General features: G+C 37.7%; 3 protein-coding genes across 4 annotated transcripts in view; 2 read left to right on the plus strand and 1 right to left on the minus strand.

Moving 5' to 3' along the window:
* Positions 1-544: 544 nt before the first annotated feature.
* On the plus strand, positions 545-4,115 carry dlx1a (distal-less homeobox 1a). The gene is made up of 3 exons (XM_044131489.1): positions 545-1,126; positions 1,416-1,618; positions 1,853-4,115. Exons 1-3 carry the CDS (start codon positions 817-819, stop codon positions 2,102-2,104), a joined length of 765 nt encoding a protein of 254 aa, XP_043987424.1. The 5' UTR covers positions 545-816; the 3' UTR covers positions 2,105-4,115.
* A 4,713-nt stretch (positions 4,116-8,828) lies between these two features.
* The window catches only part of itga6a (integrin, alpha 6a), a 34,191-nt gene continuing 24,992 nt past the window's right edge, over positions 8,829-18,027 (plus strand). Inside the window, exon 1 of one of the 2 annotated variants that reach the window (XM_044131493.1) lies at positions 8,829-8,874. The gene's annotated coding sequence lies outside the window, so the exon portion shown is untranslated. Of the gene's footprint in view, positions 8,875-10,376; positions 10,396-18,027 lie in introns of those variants that run through there. The other variant, XM_044131494.1, reaches the window with a different exon arrangement.
* On the minus strand, positions 9,521-11,790 carry dlx2a (distal-less homeobox 2a). Its single transcript, XM_044131495.1, has 3 exons — positions 11,196-11,790; positions 10,684-10,868; positions 9,521-10,570 (listed from the first exon to the last, which is right to left on the minus strand). The coding sequence occupies exons 1-3, from the start codon at positions 11,515-11,517 to the stop codon at positions 10,241-10,243; spliced, it is 837 nt and encodes a 278-aa protein (XP_043987430.1). The 5' UTR covers positions 11,518-11,790; the 3' UTR covers positions 9,521-10,240.

Consider the following 18,027-nt stretch of genomic DNA (forward strand, 5'->3'; position numbering starts at 1 on the left):
TAAACCTAGATCACATAAATTATGCAGAGACAAAAAAATGCTGCTTTAAAATATTGGATTAGTTTAATTGCATGTAGCAGATTATTTCAAACTGTTGTGATATTTTGCAATCGTTTTAGGTGTCATGCACCATCACTAGGCCCATACCTGAGCCTGTAAATCCTCGTCCTTCTGCTGCAGGTGTAACTGACACCTCAGGTTGCTCTCCGTGTTAAATACATGACTAATTACAGACCTACTTATGAAAATTGAACGCCAGTGTTATGCTAATATACGCCGTCCTCCTGATGGCACATTAGGAGCTTTAATCAAAAAGTGCTTTAATCAGACTGGCCAGCAGACAAAGCAGCTGTGACTGGGAGGAAAATGTTGTTTAACTCCATTGTTGATGCCACCTTTAATACTTGTATTACTATCATAAAATAAGCGCGCTGTTTGTAAAAAATGAAAATCACATCTTTGCATATATAAAAAGAAAAAAAAGATCTAAGGTTCTGTGGTTTTTCCTTGACTTTGTCAGGTTCTTCGGACCCCAGCCCCACACTCACCAATCGGCTTCTCGCTCGCACAGAGTGGACCAATCAGCGACAGCCTTTGATGAATATTCATGAGTCCGAGATTCAAACCTTTGAGCGAGTTTGTCTCGGTCCACAGCATCACTCCCAGGACTTTTTCACAGGCGCAAACTGCATTTTCTTATGAATGGAAGGAGAAAAAATCAGGCCGGCTTAAATTGGGACCCGTCCTTTCGCTGAGATCACAGAAGGAGGAAAACAACAAAAGCGCGGAGGAGACAGGAGGGAACCGCCAGAAGAGATGACAATGACCACGATTCCAGAAGGTCTTAATAGCCCTGCATCAGGAAAAGCCGTTTTCATGGAGTTTGGACCCCCGAGTCAACAAATGTCTCCTTCCTCCATGTCTCACGGACACTATCCCATGCACTGTTTACATTCTGCAGGTCACACGCAGCACGACAGCTACAGCCCAGCCTCGTCGTTCCCCAGATCTCTGGGTTATCCGTACGTAAATTCCGTCGGCAGCCATCCCACAAGTCCATATCTGAGTACAGTACAGACTTACCAAAACAGCTCGGGGCTCACACAGACGCGACTGGAGGACCCAGGTAAGCGTGCAGCGGCATCTTTTTCCCCCCCTCATTTAATGGCGCCTTTCTCTGCTTGTTGGATTTTTCTGCACTGACAGCGTGGAACAGATACCCCAGATGTGGAATTAGACTCTCCAATTATTTATTGCGTAACGCTATAAACAATGTATGCAATTAAGGGTAATTATACCTAAACTACAGCCTGTAAAACTTGTGCTTCAAGTGTTCGCTCTTGCATAGCGGTGCTGGTCGCAGCTGCCTCCTCATCTTGTCTCTCCCCGACACATCTCCCTTTGTTTTTCACCAGCGGCACCAGAAGCTGAGAAGAACACAGTAGTGGAAGGCGGGGAGGTGCGATTTAACGGCAAGGGGAAAAAGATTAGAAAACCAAGGACTATATACTCCAGTTTACAGCTCCAAGCGCTCAACAGGAGATTTCAACAAACGCAATACTTGGCGTTGCCGGAGAGGGCTGAGCTGGCAGCGTCGCTGGGTCTCACTCAGACACAGGCAAGTTAAAAAAAATAGTAGCAAATACCTACACATTATTATTATTATTATTATTATTATTATTATTATTATTATTATTATTATTATTATTATTATTATTATTATTATTATTATTAATGTTTTAACTGCATGTGTAAATTGCATCAAATTGAGTGCATAAAACTCAATTTTTAAAATTTTTTTAATTTATTTTTTTCTGCTTTCCAATCTTGACATGTCCTTTGTTTCCCCCAGGTAAAAATTTGGTTTCAGAATAAACGCTCCAAATTCAAGAAACTAATGAAGCAAGGCGGCAGCACAATCGACACCAACGTTTTAGCCACCGGTCGTGGACTTTCCACCGGCTCGCCCACCGTGGCACCGGTATGGACGTCGCCGACCACCGTGAAGACGTCGGTGGGCACTACGGGCTCTTACATCCCCAGCTACACCTCGTGGTACCCGACCACACACCAAGAGTCTATGCAACAGTCGCAGCTCATGTGAGCCGATGCTCCAGCGTCAAGGACGGTGACAGACCCCGCAGCCGCCCGAGTTCGGCCTCGGCATTGATGATGCTCCACGATAAAAATAATAATGATAATTTTAAAATAAAAATAAAAAAAGCTGCCGCATCCCGCGAGCTGACATGGAGGCCTCCTCGTGCCAGCTAGTAGAGAAGAGGGAGGGAGAAGCTAAAAGTTGGGGGCGGGGGGACGCTGAGAGAGCGAAAAGGCGCACAATGCACCCACGCAGGGCAGCAAGTCCGTGGCAGTGGGTATCAAAACGAGAAAAAAAACAAAAAAAGATCTACATTTTTCTTTTCTTTATTTTTTCCTTTGGCTGCTGTTGTTTACGTTTATTTTATTTTATTTTATTTTATGTTATTTTTTTTCTTAAAGTCGAATTGGTGTGAAGAATTTTGTTGTTGAGCTGTAGGCTACATGTTTATGAGAAAAGCTTTTTTGTTTACGACCTAAAACCATGCATTAACACCTGAGGGCCAATCAGGCCTCAGCAGTGAAGGCTTTAAACCAAATAACCGATCCCAGACTCAACCGGTCAGGCCGCCCAGCGTACAGCATAACACAACCACAGTAAATCCTCGCGTCGCTGTGTTGTTTCTATGTGTTTGTTATTTAAGTTAAATTATTCAGACTTGTCTGTGTTCATTTTGTGTGCGTGTTTGAGATGACAACACTGTGTTGTTGAAATGCTGCACTAACGCAAGCAGAGCTTCTTCTTTTTCTATGCCGTGCCCCGATTTTATGTGAACAAATGTAAAAGGACAGCCGATTCGCTGCTTTTGAGAGAGAGAAAAAAAAAATCCAGAGGACGAGCAGCTATAACTTGTCACTGTATTTTGTGTATAATTTTCAGATACGTTTTATTTTTTTTTTATTTTTTATTTTTTTTTTTATTATTATAATTATTTGTGCTGTTACTGGATACGCTGTGAAACAGGGTTTTAGGCTTTTTGTGTATATTACTCGTCGACATGTGTTTTAGTCACCATAGAGGATATTTAGTTTTGTATTGATCACTTAATTTATTTATCTGTTTCTGGAGTTTTTTATGTACATAAAAGTGAAAAAAGTTTCAAAAGCAGTAAAATATGATTTAAATTATGTTTTAAGCACGGTGTCTGATTCAACCCTCTCTTCCTGTGCACCACCTCCTCTTCCTCTTCCTCCTCCTCCTCTTTTCCACAGCGCCGTGCAGCTTTAATGCGAGCTGACACAAAGCAGGATCATGTTGGCTGTTGTAGCAGACACCATTTGAGCCGCAAAAAGGCGCCCCGTTTAGATTATGGCCATGTTTAACAATCGGCCCTACATGCCTTTGTCCAGTGAATGCAGATGTGATAAAACATTTGGAAAGAACTACAAATTAGAAATGCAGATTCACTTGTAAAAATTATTGCGTCCATTCGTGACCCTAGAAGCATATTTACTACACCTTAATCTGTAATATGTACATTTAAAACCAGAGCTATTAATATATGTATATATTTAGTTTTTGCCACGATAGAGATTATTTATGTTCCAGATCTGTAAAGGGTTCAAACAGCGTGAAAATACTATTTGGTAAAGCACAACAACTTAAACAGTAGTAACAAAGATCGACACAACGGGCTTCTTGACTGGACATATGGCATATAAATATTTGAACTACCTTCCAAGTTTGCGTAATTTTGTTGTTGTTGTGATGCCACAAAAATACCTGCACTCTTTCTTAAAATTAAAAAGAAAAACGAACAAGCAAACAAAATTCTAATGAAATTAAATGTTATGATTTTATAAAACAGGAAAAAACACATTAGGATCGCATGAAATGCACTGCTATTGGGAGGGCAGAATGGAAAGAAAAAGAAAATGCAATACAAATTTCTGTATTTTCACATTGGCAAGAAAAACAATGATCAACTAAAGCTTTTAAATCGTCTCCTTTTTATATTTATATAAGTAGAAATAATATGTTGGAGAGATGTTTTACTAAAAAGACGCAATTTACTAATTTATTATTATTATTATTATTATTATTATTATTATTATTATTATTATTATTATTATTATTATTATTATTATTATTATTATTATTATTATTATTAGCTTCAGAGAAATACATTTTTAAGCCGCTCTGGCCTTGTTTATTTCTCCTTATATTCTGCTTTCTTTGATATTTTTATTAATTTGAGGCACATATAGTCCATTGTGAGCAGCCCACATCATGTCTATAGGCCTATTTAAGATATAGCTCTAAGGAAGCAGGAGCACTGTGGCATAAAATCTGCCTACCTACTCCCAGAAAAGGCGCAGCTGCACACCCAAGAGGGTCAGTGTTATTTCGCTGTATTCTCCCCTTGATTATACGAGTTGAGCCCATCAAACCCGGTATAATTACAGTAATTTCGCCCTTATTTATTCTAATGCAGTTTCCTATCTCTGAGGTAATTATGAGCAATTTTTTTTCGCACCAAGGATCTTTCTGCCTTAACAAAAGAGAATGTGCTCTGAAGGAAATTTTCTGCAGCTAGAGAAAAAAAAGAAAAAAAGCGAAATAGGTGAGCTGCCATTTTGTCACTGTTCCCTTAGACTAAGCCCAATGTGTAGCTATAAGACTGACAAATTGCTTGCAGGTGTACATCACCGAGTTGTCAATGCGGAGAGGCTTCAGAAATTAGCTAGGCACAATGTCAGAGTAACGAGTTTACTTCGCTTTGCTTGCCTCGGTTTTTAAAGCGTTGTGGAGAAAAAAAAATATGGAGATTTTATTTTTACTGGGGGTTTACCAAACTGCAGAAGTGAATTAATACTTTTTTTTCATATTTTTAAAATAAGTTGTATATTCACTTCAGAAAAGTAGACAAAAATATAAATCCAGTTTGTTTCCTTAACGATTAAATATCAAACACCCACCTGAATCTTGAATCTTGAACTCCCTTCCCTGGAGCTTCAGGAATCAGCGTGGATGCAGATGGAGGGAAAAGCTTCCCCGCAGCACAGGCTCCACATCAGCGCTCTAAATCCCCACAAAATGCCTTCCACGTGTCGGTCCAATGCTATAGCTGCAGAGTTCCGAATATGACTGAAAATCTCTGCTTTATTTCCCCTTTTTATAGGCGACGAGGGGGGAAAAAATTGTAGATTATTAGCATAAATGTTTACTCCTCATTACGCTGATGACATTGTGCACTCGAGATCTTGGTAATCTTTGGGGGAAATTATGAGTAATTTTTTTTAAAATTTAAAGCAGCAGTTACCGTGCAATTCAGGCTAATTCCGCGTAGGCTCCACACGGATATAATTATCGTTGAGTCAAGATGTTAGGCTAAAAACTATGCATTGATATTCCCATTTATTATGTACATACAACTTTGACAATGTTGATGCTTGAAATAGCGGGAAATTGTCTTGTGTAAAAAATTACACCCCATATTAGGACATCTAAAATTGCGAAGAATTATATAGTAATTGCAGGCTTTCAGATTTGAAAGCCGGAATGCTCCAACCAGAGCAAATGTGGATGAAATTACAGATCAGGGTTTAAATGGGGATAGGGGGGTTTGTGGCATTTACAAGTTTCCCAGAGAAACGCAAAACTACGAACCACAACAGCTTTAAATGGCGCTGAGAAACAGGGGGAAAAAAGTAGTTTCACGCTGCAAATATACTGATCATAAAAATCTGTCATACGTCTGGGCTACATACATCAGCTGACAGTTTACAGAATAAATTAAAGATATAGAATGTATTCAGCATGTTCATACATGTGTTAGGACACAACAGAGGCTGGCTGCACGCCTGGAGGCCTGTCAGATACTGTCAGCTCCCCAGGAGTTGGAGGGCAGGGATGGAGGGTGGGGGTCTCCATCAGATATAACAACTGACACGCTGCAGTCCTCATTATGTGCAAGGAAAAGATCCCACTTTATGGCTTCTAGTCGGTTAAAGGTAATAATTTGGCCATTTTAATCCGACCTGACTAACACATACTCCACTGAGAAGTGAAAAAAAATCAATAAAATTGACTGCAATTTGCATACATTTTACTTAAATAGATTTAAATGTCTTTGTAGAAATGATCTAACTGGAAAAATCTAAATTTATTAAATATTTAAATTTGCTAAACCAAATTAGTTAAACTACAGTCATTTTGCTAGTCTGGAATAAGAACTGGTTTGTGATTGTGGCTGAAACAGCAAAAAGTCAAAAAACAGAACCAATTTTTTTCAGGTAGGATGCTAAACTTCTACCTGAACACAACTACAGGTGCTCATTAGCAATTTAAGCTCAACGGGGAATCTAAGTTTGCTGGAAAGTTTAGCCATAGCAATAGCATTTCAAAATTAGCTTACGCTGGATAAACAGTTTTAAAATCAAATTTTAATGAAGTGACATGGAAACATTGGTGTTTTTCACTGACAACTTTACCTCAAGGTTAACAAGCTCAGCTTGCTTGGAGGACTGACTGTAGCATTCGTGCTGCTGACAAACAAATAAATGCATAATTTAAAAAAAATGCATTTCTGAAATCTATTCTAACCAAATAGCCCCTTTCTCTGATAATTTTGACTAAGATATGATGTTAGCTGACGTCATGTGTCTCAGGATTAAGAAGTGAAGTTGGCTATCAAGATTGGCGTTAGCATTAGCACAGTTACAAAGCTGAAGCTGAAATTACACTTAAATTTCTGCTTCAGCACAGAAACGTTCTCAAGGACAGGTTTTATCACAGTTTTCAACTTTTAGTAATCAGATAAATTAATCCTTTTAAAAATCCATCAAATGCTAGCTATTAGCATTACAGTTTTCTGCTGGAAACCACAAATATTGAATGAGGGTATTGACTGACTGAATGCCCTCAGTTAATTTTTGTTGCAGCCCCAACATTTAGCAGTCTAAATATTAGGATTTAACTGTCATTGATTGCCGCATTTTCAAACTTGATAAGTTTCAAATGATTTGAATGAATATTACTCAGTGCAAATTTTATTTTTTTTTGCACTGCACTATACCAGCTGGAGTTATAACAGCTCATTCAATAGTCTCAAAAATTGAAATAATATGTTCAATATATAAAATATCTTTGGTGCATGTTGCTTCAGTTCCAAGGCGTGTGTCTATGTTCTCTTCAATCTACGTGAATAATGTGGGTCAACTTGCTCGTCCTCAGAAATCAGAGGCTTGTTGTGAGACATTAGAAGTGTTTGCCTGATGGTCTAGTTAACCTCCAGGCTGTCTTGGATCTTGTTCCCGTCTCCTTTTCTCTCGCAAGGCTGAGTTCATAAAACGTCTGGGGGGAGAAAAAAAAAGTCTCCCTGACTCCACAGAGTCTGAGGAACTTGTCTTCTTTTTTTGCCCTCCCTCATCTTTCCCCTCTGGCATGCCAGAAGCTTGCTGTAGCTACTCATGCTTCTGCTTTCTGCTCTTCTAAACAACTGGTAATGGAAAATACCAAGCACATACATTTCAAGAATCCCCATAAATTTTGCTAACAAGGGTGGTTTTTGATAAAGGACATATTGGCATCTGCCCTGGGCAGCACTACCTGGGGGGAAACCATTGAGACACACAAAAAAAGTTGTTACTCCGCAAAGTAACTTTGTATTTTTATGCTGTGTAAGCAATATAAGTACACTGCGGCTAGCTGATAACACTGAAGTTGGTGACTGACTTGCAGCTTAAAAGCCGGCATTTATTTATTTACTTATTTTAAAACTCTCTGACTGCTCAAACCTTTCTTTAAGAGGAATTTGAGATTCATGGAACCATTATTCTGTTTGAGAAATGCAAAAAAGAATATTTTTGAAAGGTTTTGAGCACAAGGACCACCTTGGCTAGATATAAAAAAAAGCACAAAATGTGGTCAGCCAAGTCAAGGTCAATGCTAGTTAACAGATAAAAAAAAATATATAAAATTTTAATTTCTGACGAGTTACAGAATAAATAAATATAAGAATATAAAACTATTTTGAGGAAGGTTTTTTGGTCTTTGTAGTTGTGGGTGTGTTGACAGCAAAACTGTGGTAGTCTACAAAGGACTGGAACTTACTAAGAGCAACTTTCAAGGAAGACTCACCTCTGCCTACCAGTCCCATAAAGGTCAAATATGTACAAATAATTACAAAAACAATCCAACAGAATTGTTTAATTAACACTTAATGGATAACTGCTATGTTAGCTACTTCAAAGGTTTGCTAACTTAACCCAAACCACTCAAGGTAATCAATCGTCAAAGTTGGCTAGCAACCCAAGTTAATTAATCCTGCAGAGTTTATATAAGGTGGCTATTTGCATGAAAACTAATGGTAGCGTGATGGCTTAACAACTAAGTTTCTAACATTGTTGACTAATCAAGAAGTTTCTACATTTCTTGTAATAATGTGAAATAAATTGACCTCTTAGATTTAATATTGTTTAAAAAGTATAGCACATATTAAAAACACACGTTTAATTTTGCTTCCTAGTATATAAAATATAAGTTATATGTCTGCCATGATATATTGCAAAAGTAAACCATTGTTTCTATATTAAGTGCCACCAGTACATAAAGATTTTTTTCTCACATATACTTGCAGCCTTGTGTTTTATAAGTTCTGTTTTATAAGCTAAAAATATCGGCATAATATTAATTAGCCTAAACGTTTTATTGCTTATGCCAAATTACCCAAGACAACCAATTGTTACTGTTGCTTAGCAACCTAAGCTACTTACCCTTACCCTACCCTACAACGGAGACGAAGAGCAAACACTGAGCACCAAGATATACATTTTGTAAGTACACAGACGTGTTTGTATCTGTCTGGTTAAGGAGTTCCTACATTTTGTAGGTATTCTAGTTGAATATTGTTAGAGAAATAAGAATTTGGCGCTTAAAACTCTGGTTGAATAATGACAGTCGACTGTCAGCTATGAGGTAGAAATGTTCCTAAACTATTAATTATGTCAGCATCTCCAGATGTGTTTGCAGCTGTCTTAACAAGGATTTTTTTTTTTTTTTTAGCATTTTATGCTAATTATATAATTATTACTGCTAAAACAATTAAGGCGTTTGCTTTTAATCTGACTCTTAATGAGGATTTAAGTTGATATTTGAGAGTACTTTGATGATGTATCAAACTATTAGCATGTTTTAATGATATGTCCAACTAAATCTCTCCATAAATAGTATGAATGTTTTTCTGTGTTTCTGAACGTTAAAAAGCTTCTAAATGAAGGATCTAAATTTTCTGATTATTATTTTTTTTTAAGATATTTGAAATTTTTTGCAATTAAAAATAACGAAATAAAGTTCCTCCCCCACCCCCCCTTTCTCCCCTTTTTTTCCCTTTTTAAACAGACACTTTGAAAAGAATGAATAATTAAAGGAGACAACATAGTCTGAACAGCATCTGGCTAAGTAAAAAGCTGAATGCATGAGCACAGGAAACATTTTATTTAAATAACATCTGACCATATATGAAACACTGCTAAAATAAATAAGACCAAACCACAATAAAAATGGAATACAAGTAAATCAGGGGTGGAACAATCAGTAGCTTGTACGGTGATTAATGAATTTGCACCAACATCCTAAGGAGAAGGGTCAGAGCAACAAAGACTGTAAAAAAAGAAAAAAAAAGATGTGATAAAATAAGCTATTTACAAACACCTTTACCATTCTTGTATATTTATATCAACTAAGCTATCTGAGGAGTGAATATGCTATTTTTCCCGCAGAACAAATTGAGGTCATATTGCAAAAGGCACGATACAGTTAGGATATAATTTTCGCTACATCTGTGACACCCAGGTTGTCCTGATGTCAAAGTTTTCAGGTTTCTTTTCCAGAAAATGTCAAAAAAAAAAAAGTGACGTCCGCGTAAAAGTAGGCTCGTAGCCTTGCTGTAAATGCTTTGGGTAATAGTGGTTCACTCATCCCTCACACAAAGAAAATAAATAAATACAAAAATAAGTGTAGAAATCTGTGTCCATCACATCACCAGAATCAAACTTAGTCCATGAACCTGTCTTGCTGCGTTAATTTCTGCGAGCTTCTGCGCGTAACGACGCACAACGAGGTCTGGGAAATCAAGGTATTGGCATTTATTTATTGTCCGATTTAGAAACGACGCTCTTTGTTGTTGTTGTTGTTTTTATTTCAGAATATCGTCCCAGCGCTTATAGCAGAGTTGTGGTGATGCTGGACCAAAGGAGGCTGCAGATGCGTCGTAGAGTTCGTAGTTGAATACCAAGAGTAGTTTGCCAAAAACGACGAAGGCGCAGTCGTGTTGGGAGGGCTGCCGCTGCTCTGAGGTAAAACCGAGCTGACACCGTTCATTCTTTGAGTCTGTGGAAAGTCCCAGGCAGTAGTCGACGGAGACGTGCACGGAGGAGACTCACTGGAAGCGACGTGTTGCTCTGGGGGGATCTCGCCACTTTTCCACAGCTTCTTGAACTTGGAGCGGCGGTTCTGGAACCAGATTTTGACCTGAGTCGGACACAGATAGCAACACCGATTAACCACATTTAAATCTCCATTTGTCAGCTTAATTAGGAAAGTTGACACGTGACAGCACAAAGCCTTGCCTCAAATGCACCCACCTGTGTTTGCGTAAGGCCCAGAGAAGCTGCCAGCTCGGCCCGTTCTGGCAGAGCCAAATACTGGGTCTTTTGAAACCTCCGCTGAAGAGCAGCCAGTTGGAAGCTGGAGTAAATGGTACGAGGTTTCCTGACCTTCTTTGGTTTTCCATTAACCATCCGAATTTCTGGCTCACTTTCTTCTTTCTCTAATGGGAAAATCAAAAGCAATTTAAGTTAGGAATTCAGATACTTCTTTTTGGTCAAACCTTTTTCTTTTTGCACATTTGCAGCGGTTTATTTGCATGAAATAATCAACTACATTTAGATGCATCGAGTTAAAAATTTGGATACAAAGATTTTATGTATAAAAAACTGAGAAAGGAACTTGTTTTGAAATAAACTTAGTTTCTAATCACACTGCACAAATAATTTTGGAATTTGTGTCCCGGCAAATTGTCAGACGTCGTTCTGCATCACAAACAAAATGCGTAAAAGTTGATAAAATGCGTGCACTTTCCAGGAGGAAAGATTACCTGTCTCTGCTGGAGTAGGAGAGGAGTTGGAGCCGTAAGAGCCATATGCACCATACGAAGAATTAAAACCCAGGTCGTATGGCTTTGCATTAGGATATGGCACAGAGCCCGTGGCGCTGCCGTGGTACTGGTAGGAGCCGAGCTGGCCAAAGGGAGACCCGGCGCAGTGCCCTGGCTGCTGGTTGTTGTAAAAACTGCTGTCCGTCGCCGTGGAGACCGGCAGAGTAGGTGATTCCTGCGATTTGTGCAAGCTGTGGTAATTGTTTGAGGTAATCTGGTTCGAATGCATATCTGTGTTCAGGTTCTCAAAAACCCCCGTCATCTTGGGTGGGGAACGGCGCAGCCTCCGAGACAATGCGTGCGCAAAAAATGGCAAAATTTCTTGGCAAAAAGCACGAGTCAGATCTGGAACCTTTTTGTGAGTCAAAACGCATCCCCGTGCAAACTGTGTCAAAATCAGTGGAAGGTGTGTCCTCCTCTTCTCTGTGGCCTGTGATTATCTGCCACGGTTGGCTGTGGGAGCGCATTTATGAGAGAGTGAGAGGGAGAGCTCCTGTGTCTGAGGCGACCAATGAGTATAGGGCTCCACGGCTGACTACTCCCCACGCCAGTTTCTATTATTTGCTTAGGTCTATGTTTCCTGGTTGTCTGAAGACATTAGAAAGAATTAGAAAGAAAAGAAACACTAAAGTCACAAAATATCAGGATCATTGTTTATCTCTTCTCTCTATTTCGACAGATTAACAAGAAGCAGTGAAAATAGGTATTAGCAAAATGAATCGCCTCACAAATGCAGTAAATTGTTTTAACTGTCTTTTTTGTTTTTAGTTTTTTTTTTTTTTTTTTATCTTCATATTGTGCTTACAGTGCGTTATGTAGGAGTCTGGGTGTGTTTATTGAACGGCCAGCATGTGTCTAAAAGAATATCTGACTTACCTTATATAAGAAGTAAAGGGCAATGGCCAACCGGGGTGCAGAATGAACTTAAACTGTGCGATTCACACTGGATGCTATATGATTTCCACAGAGTGTTACTACAGCGCACTCAAGTGTCGAAACAAGCAAAATTTCTTCTTTTTTTTGTTCATTTTTCACACTTCCTGCAAGTGGACAGCAGACACCCTCTGTTGATTTCGCTGCTATATTACCGATCTATATTTAGATCCTATCTAGTTTTGCTGTCGGACAAATGTAAATAAATTAATGACTAAATAAATAAATTGTCGTGTATAATTCGATTTATTATGTAGGTGCGTTCGTCCATTGCCACAAGATGGCAGTATAGTTCCGTCTACGTAAAGATTTTTTTTGTTTTGTTTTTTTATGAAATGCCAGTGGTTGATAAAGTTAACATTCATCCATCAGCAAAACCAAGAAACAGGGTTAGAGCTCTTCAGAAGATTAATTGAGCTAAGCAACTCTGTGGAAGTTTATGCCAGAGTTTTAGTGATGCCTTATTTTTGTTGATTGAATTTCTGACTTACAAGACAGACATAGAGCTAAAAGATACACAAGTTTAGCTTTTTGCGCACTGTACAAGATTAAAGCACACAACAAATTTCCTGCTTTAGTTCAGTTTGAATTCCAACAAATACTTCTGCTTACGACATGTCTGAATATTTGTAATTTTTTGAAAACTTAATTTTTTTTATTAGTTTATATCGATTTTATTATTATTTGGTTGATTTACCCTTTAAAACGTCTGTATTTTCACAAGCGTTTCTCAATGGCTTAAAGAACTGATATAGCTAACTGATTCAGATTACTGTAAGACCTTTTCAGCTCTTACAATATTTTTATGGACTTTCTTGTGGCTACTCTAAAACACAGACGTTGTTGTCCTTTAAAGATTGTCACTAATTCATAGGAATGCTTAAGCCCATTTTACCTACACTTTAACATCCTGGCTAATGTGTTGAGATGTTTCAATATTTCCACAAAGTGCTCTTTATTTTATGAAGTGAGCCACTTCTTCCTCACAAACACAACTACAACACGATGCTCCACCTCCATGCTTCACGGGTAGGATGGTGTTTTCAGGCTTGAAAAGTTTTTTCTCTTCTTTTCTCCAAATGGAATCATGGTTACTGAGATTATTCAGAACATCCTTCAAAATCTGTATAATTTTTGAGTTTTTTGTTTTTAATTCAAAGGCACATCAACATGAATTTATCAGATCCCAGTGAAGAGTGACAACCACTGAGTATATTTTACTTCCATGAAGTTTTTGCACTGGATAAAGGCAGCTTTTAAAACAGCTTAAATAGTAAATATCCTGAACTTAATGGAAAGGTTCAAGAAATGTGGGATAACATTTTATCTGTCATCATTCAGTGTTATTCTGACACAGCAGTTCTGCATCTTGTTGTGAATGTTTTCATTCCAACCCCAGGCTGAGAAATGCTGACAGCATCATGTGCATTCATTTTCTTAGCCTAATTAAAATCTGTCTGCAGCCGCTGAATACAGGAATTTGTTGCAACAAATTATTTTTCTATTGTGTCCTATAGAACGTTCTACAAAATAAGTAAAATAGTATTGTATTTTAAATTTGTATTAGTTTTAAGCTCTTGCTGTTGTTGATTGTCAGTGATTGTTACGGCATAATCTGTTCTTGTGGCTTGCTGACAAAAACTTGACCTGCTGTAGGACAGACAAAATTTATTTTATTTTCTTGGTATAAAGGACAATTATGTTTTACATTTTTTGTATTCAGTTGAAAACATATTTAAAACCATCTTCTTCTACATGAAATAATTTCACATTATGAAGTTATCAATATTTCAGACGTCTTTTAAAGTTAACACCAGAAGGTGCTGAAACCAAAAACCACAGACTCTAAAATATTTTGACAGGACACCATTTCAGAAAAATATTGACATTTTCAACTCCTCTTCTTGCTTGGTAAGCTGAATAATTAATTGCAATTTCAGCCTTATCTGGTAAATTGATCCTAAATTATATTTTTCCTTCTATGTCGCAGAACAGCTGGTATAATGAACCTTCCAGGGTTGAGTGGCTTCAGGGAAAAGAAGCCAAGTGACCATATGAGAATATATTTATTAAAAATGTATTTATTTTCTCCAGAATGTTCAGATAAAACAGTTTTTTCTTAAACTAAAACTATAAGCATATTTAGCACCACATTTAAAAAAGAAGCAGAAATTTAATTTATAGCCACTTTTCCTCTGCAATCGATAATTTAGCCTCAAGCCTCATCCCTGTGTCGCCATTCATTATTAAAATACCATAAAAGCATCAGATATGGCACAGTCACACTTAATATTTTACATAAAATATTTTTCAAACACCAACTCAACTCATCCTCCTACTTCTGAACTGTTTGGGTGATTTGATTATTTTCACTTTCTTTGTAATTCCAGTATTTTTTTAATTATTATTTTGATTTGTGGACAGTTGCAACGTTCACTTTCCCCAGTTGAGCTACATTGACTTTGCGCCCATCCATCTTTTACATCTTTTAATGATTCAGCTGTTGCTGTTATTGTATTGTTTGACTGTTTTTTGCAGCAGCGTTTGGGTGGGAGGTTTATGTTTGCATTTCCTTGTGTTAAATGGAGGCAGATTCCTTTTCTGCATTGATTTGTTTGTCGGCTCTTATTCCAGATTTCCTGCTGAGTTAGCCAGGGCAGTGAGTTCATCACCATGGCTACTCGTCCCTTTAACTCAAATCACATTATTAGGAGTTTTTCAGCCTTGGCATAAAAATGCTTTTACACTAACCAAGGTAGAGGGGGGGCTTGGTGTTTTTCTCCATTGTTTCCAACGAGTTTTAAGCCGACAATTCAGAGTCAGCGTGGAAAATGTCTTTGGGACTCACCTCATGTGCTTCTTACAAACATGGAAATGATCGACCAAGTGTTTCTTGACCTCTCTGCTTCAAAGGTTGAGCTTGTTTGACTCCGGACACTAGCAGAGTTTAAGTTGGAAGTCTTTGGCGGCGTGTTCTTAACTGGGCATGCGTTTCCTCACAATCAGACCCAATGGCATTTCCCCCCCTGTGAGAAACTATTTTTATCAACAAAAGCTTTAATGACGAGCGCAGGCCGGCGCTAACAATGGTAAGGAAGTGTCCAGTGCTGAGCTCATAACAGATGCAGAAGTTGATGTTCAATGAGTCATTCATAGAAGATGTTTGTTAAAAAAACAAAACAAAAAAAAGTTCCTGTTGTGTTTCTTATTCTGCAAACTGGACAAAAGGTAAAATACCAGATCTAGCCACTGTTAATACTGAAAGAAAAGCCTATTACTTTTAACTTTTTATAGTGTTGAATGAGTCTATGAAAAGTGTTAAAACTTTGCATGCAAAGCCTTGCAGAAGTATTCATACCCATCAGAGTTCTTTGTTTTTTTCCAAGTAATAACCTCTAACTTCCACCTCAAATTGATTATTTTAAGATATTTATTTATTACTATACAACTTTGAAGTAGAAGAAAAAATAGGTTTTCTTTTTTTTCTAAACAGATAAGTATCTTTTAAGTGTGTAATGTATGTATTTAACCCTCCTGATGTTTCTTGGATTTTAAGGATTGATTTATACATACATTGACTATATAGACTCCTTTTTGGTTTTTAACTAATTAGGTGACGTCTGAAGGCAATTGGTTGCGCTAGATTTTTGGGGCATCCGAATGAATGGGGATGAATACATTATCCTCAGCAAACCTTTAAATTGTTTTAGAATATGTGCTGCTTTGTGAAGGACTCAAAAAAAGCCCAACAAAATAAAACGCGGTTTGAACCTTGTAATGTGACAAAAGTTTAAAAAGTTTAAAGCGTGTCAATACTTCTGCAAATCTCTTTATTTAATCAATTCTGTTACTGAAACTAGTCTGTTATAACTGTAAGTTCCTCTTTGAGGACCGAAAGCCTCACCTAATAATTATTAAAAGTTCAGAGTCTAACATGACAAAAGCAAAAATGGTTTCCTATTTTGCTGGGCCAACAAAGGAATCCCCAGAGTTCCCAGTGTTGTCTGCATGGGCCCGGTCAGAGGAGGAATAATGAGAGGTCTGAGAGGTTCTGCTCCCCTCTTTGTTGATTCTGTGGCACGCCCACTCCCTCACCACCCCCACCCTTTGTGCGAGTGGAGCGGAGCAGATTTACTGCGGATGGCCTCCTCACAAAGGATCAGCGCCCTGTCACAACACGACCAGGCTGAGCTGCTCCAACTTTCACAGAATGTGTGTTCAATGAACAGCCACTGACGCAGACACAACTTTTGTTTTCATATCTCCTTCCACATAACAGGGAGTAAATATTTAATCCTATCTGTTGAGGGAATCACAGCTAAGATCATCTAATTTCTGCTGACTTTGGTTTTCATTTTGCTTGCTGAATTGCAAAGAATTCACTGCTTATCTCAAGGACAAACTCAAGAAAAGTCAAATACTTGTTTGTTTTATTAAGTATTTGACTTGTTAAATACTAAGTTCTTAAAAACTCCAGTTCTTAATAATGAAAGAACTCCAGTTCATTCTTAATAATGCATAAATCTTTTCACATCTGTTTTGTCATGCGTTCCTTGATGTCTCAGGTTGTGCACCACCTGGTCTTTGGAGCATCTCGTACAAATACATAACTGACAAAATATAAACATCTGAGCTCTACTGTGATTTCTCAACTCAATCCCAGAAAATTTTACTCTCTTATTTTGACCTATTTGCAATTCTAGACTTTTGCGCAACATCAGATAAGATAAAAAGAAATTTGAAACATTCCAGTTTCTTTGTGCTTCATAAATTGACGCTTCCAACACAATTAGGTATCAGTTACAGTATGGATAAGTTATCCTTATGTCAAACAATACAGTCTTCTTCCCTCTTTGACTGTAGCCCTTAGCATGATTTGACTTCTTGCATCACCAGTAGGTAACTGGGAGTTTTCTTGGCTCTCTGTGATACATGGCTTCAGTTTCTTCACTCTGCCCATCCGACATGGACCCAGTTTTGAAATCCAAATATCCATTCATACTGTCTCACAAATAGTGCTGCTGTTTGAACTCCAAGAACCTACAAAGGTCATCATGTTAGGGGCCAAGTGAACATAAACAGAATCAAACAGATAGTTGTACAGACACAAGTCTGAGATTCGCTGCTTGTAAATAAATAGGTTAATCAAATAGTGGAACATTTTCTACATTTCATTAATTGCTGTGAATAAACCTTGTTCTTAATGTAGATACAACATGAGTCTTGTGTTTAAAGCTGTATCATATGTTTCACGGGATCTTACAGTCATCAGTGGTGCTTTATGTGTTGGTACACAGCAAGCTGCTTATAAACAGCTGGTCATTTTGGAAATGCTTCCTCACCAACACCTCAGTAACTTTTAGGCTTGAATTCCTCCATCTCTCTGATATTTTGTCCCTCAGGACATTGAAACTTCAGCAGCATGCCCTTCTGGCCCATCAGGGTTTGGATTTCAGAGCCTTGAACACCAAAAGTGTTCAACATGAAAGAAGGCAATCAGAGTAATCCTTTGGAGAAATATTATTGTTTTTGTTTGCTAAACTGTATTGAAAGGAACTATTTTTCAAACTGATTATTGTCTTTTCTTTCTGTTGGGACCACTTCACAACAGTGTGATATTTTATTTGGGAGAGATACATGGAAATTAGGATGTTTTCCATTAAAGCTTAAATAAAAACTGAGTCTTTTTTTAAAAAAGTAAAGTAAAGCCGAAAATTATCTGACATATAAATATTACTTTAAGCATCAAAACAAATCCTATTCACAAAAACTAATAAAATAAATATTGTTACAAATTGTGGTAAAAAACCCCAACAAACCCTTCTGGCACTTTTATATT

This window comes from Gambusia affinis, linkage group LG11 (assembly GCF_019740435.1).
Source record: "Gambusia affinis linkage group LG11, SWU_Gaff_1.0, whole genome shotgun sequence".
In the NCBI taxonomy this organism is placed as follows: Eukaryota; Metazoa; Chordata; class Actinopteri; order Cyprinodontiformes; family Poeciliidae; genus Gambusia; species Gambusia affinis.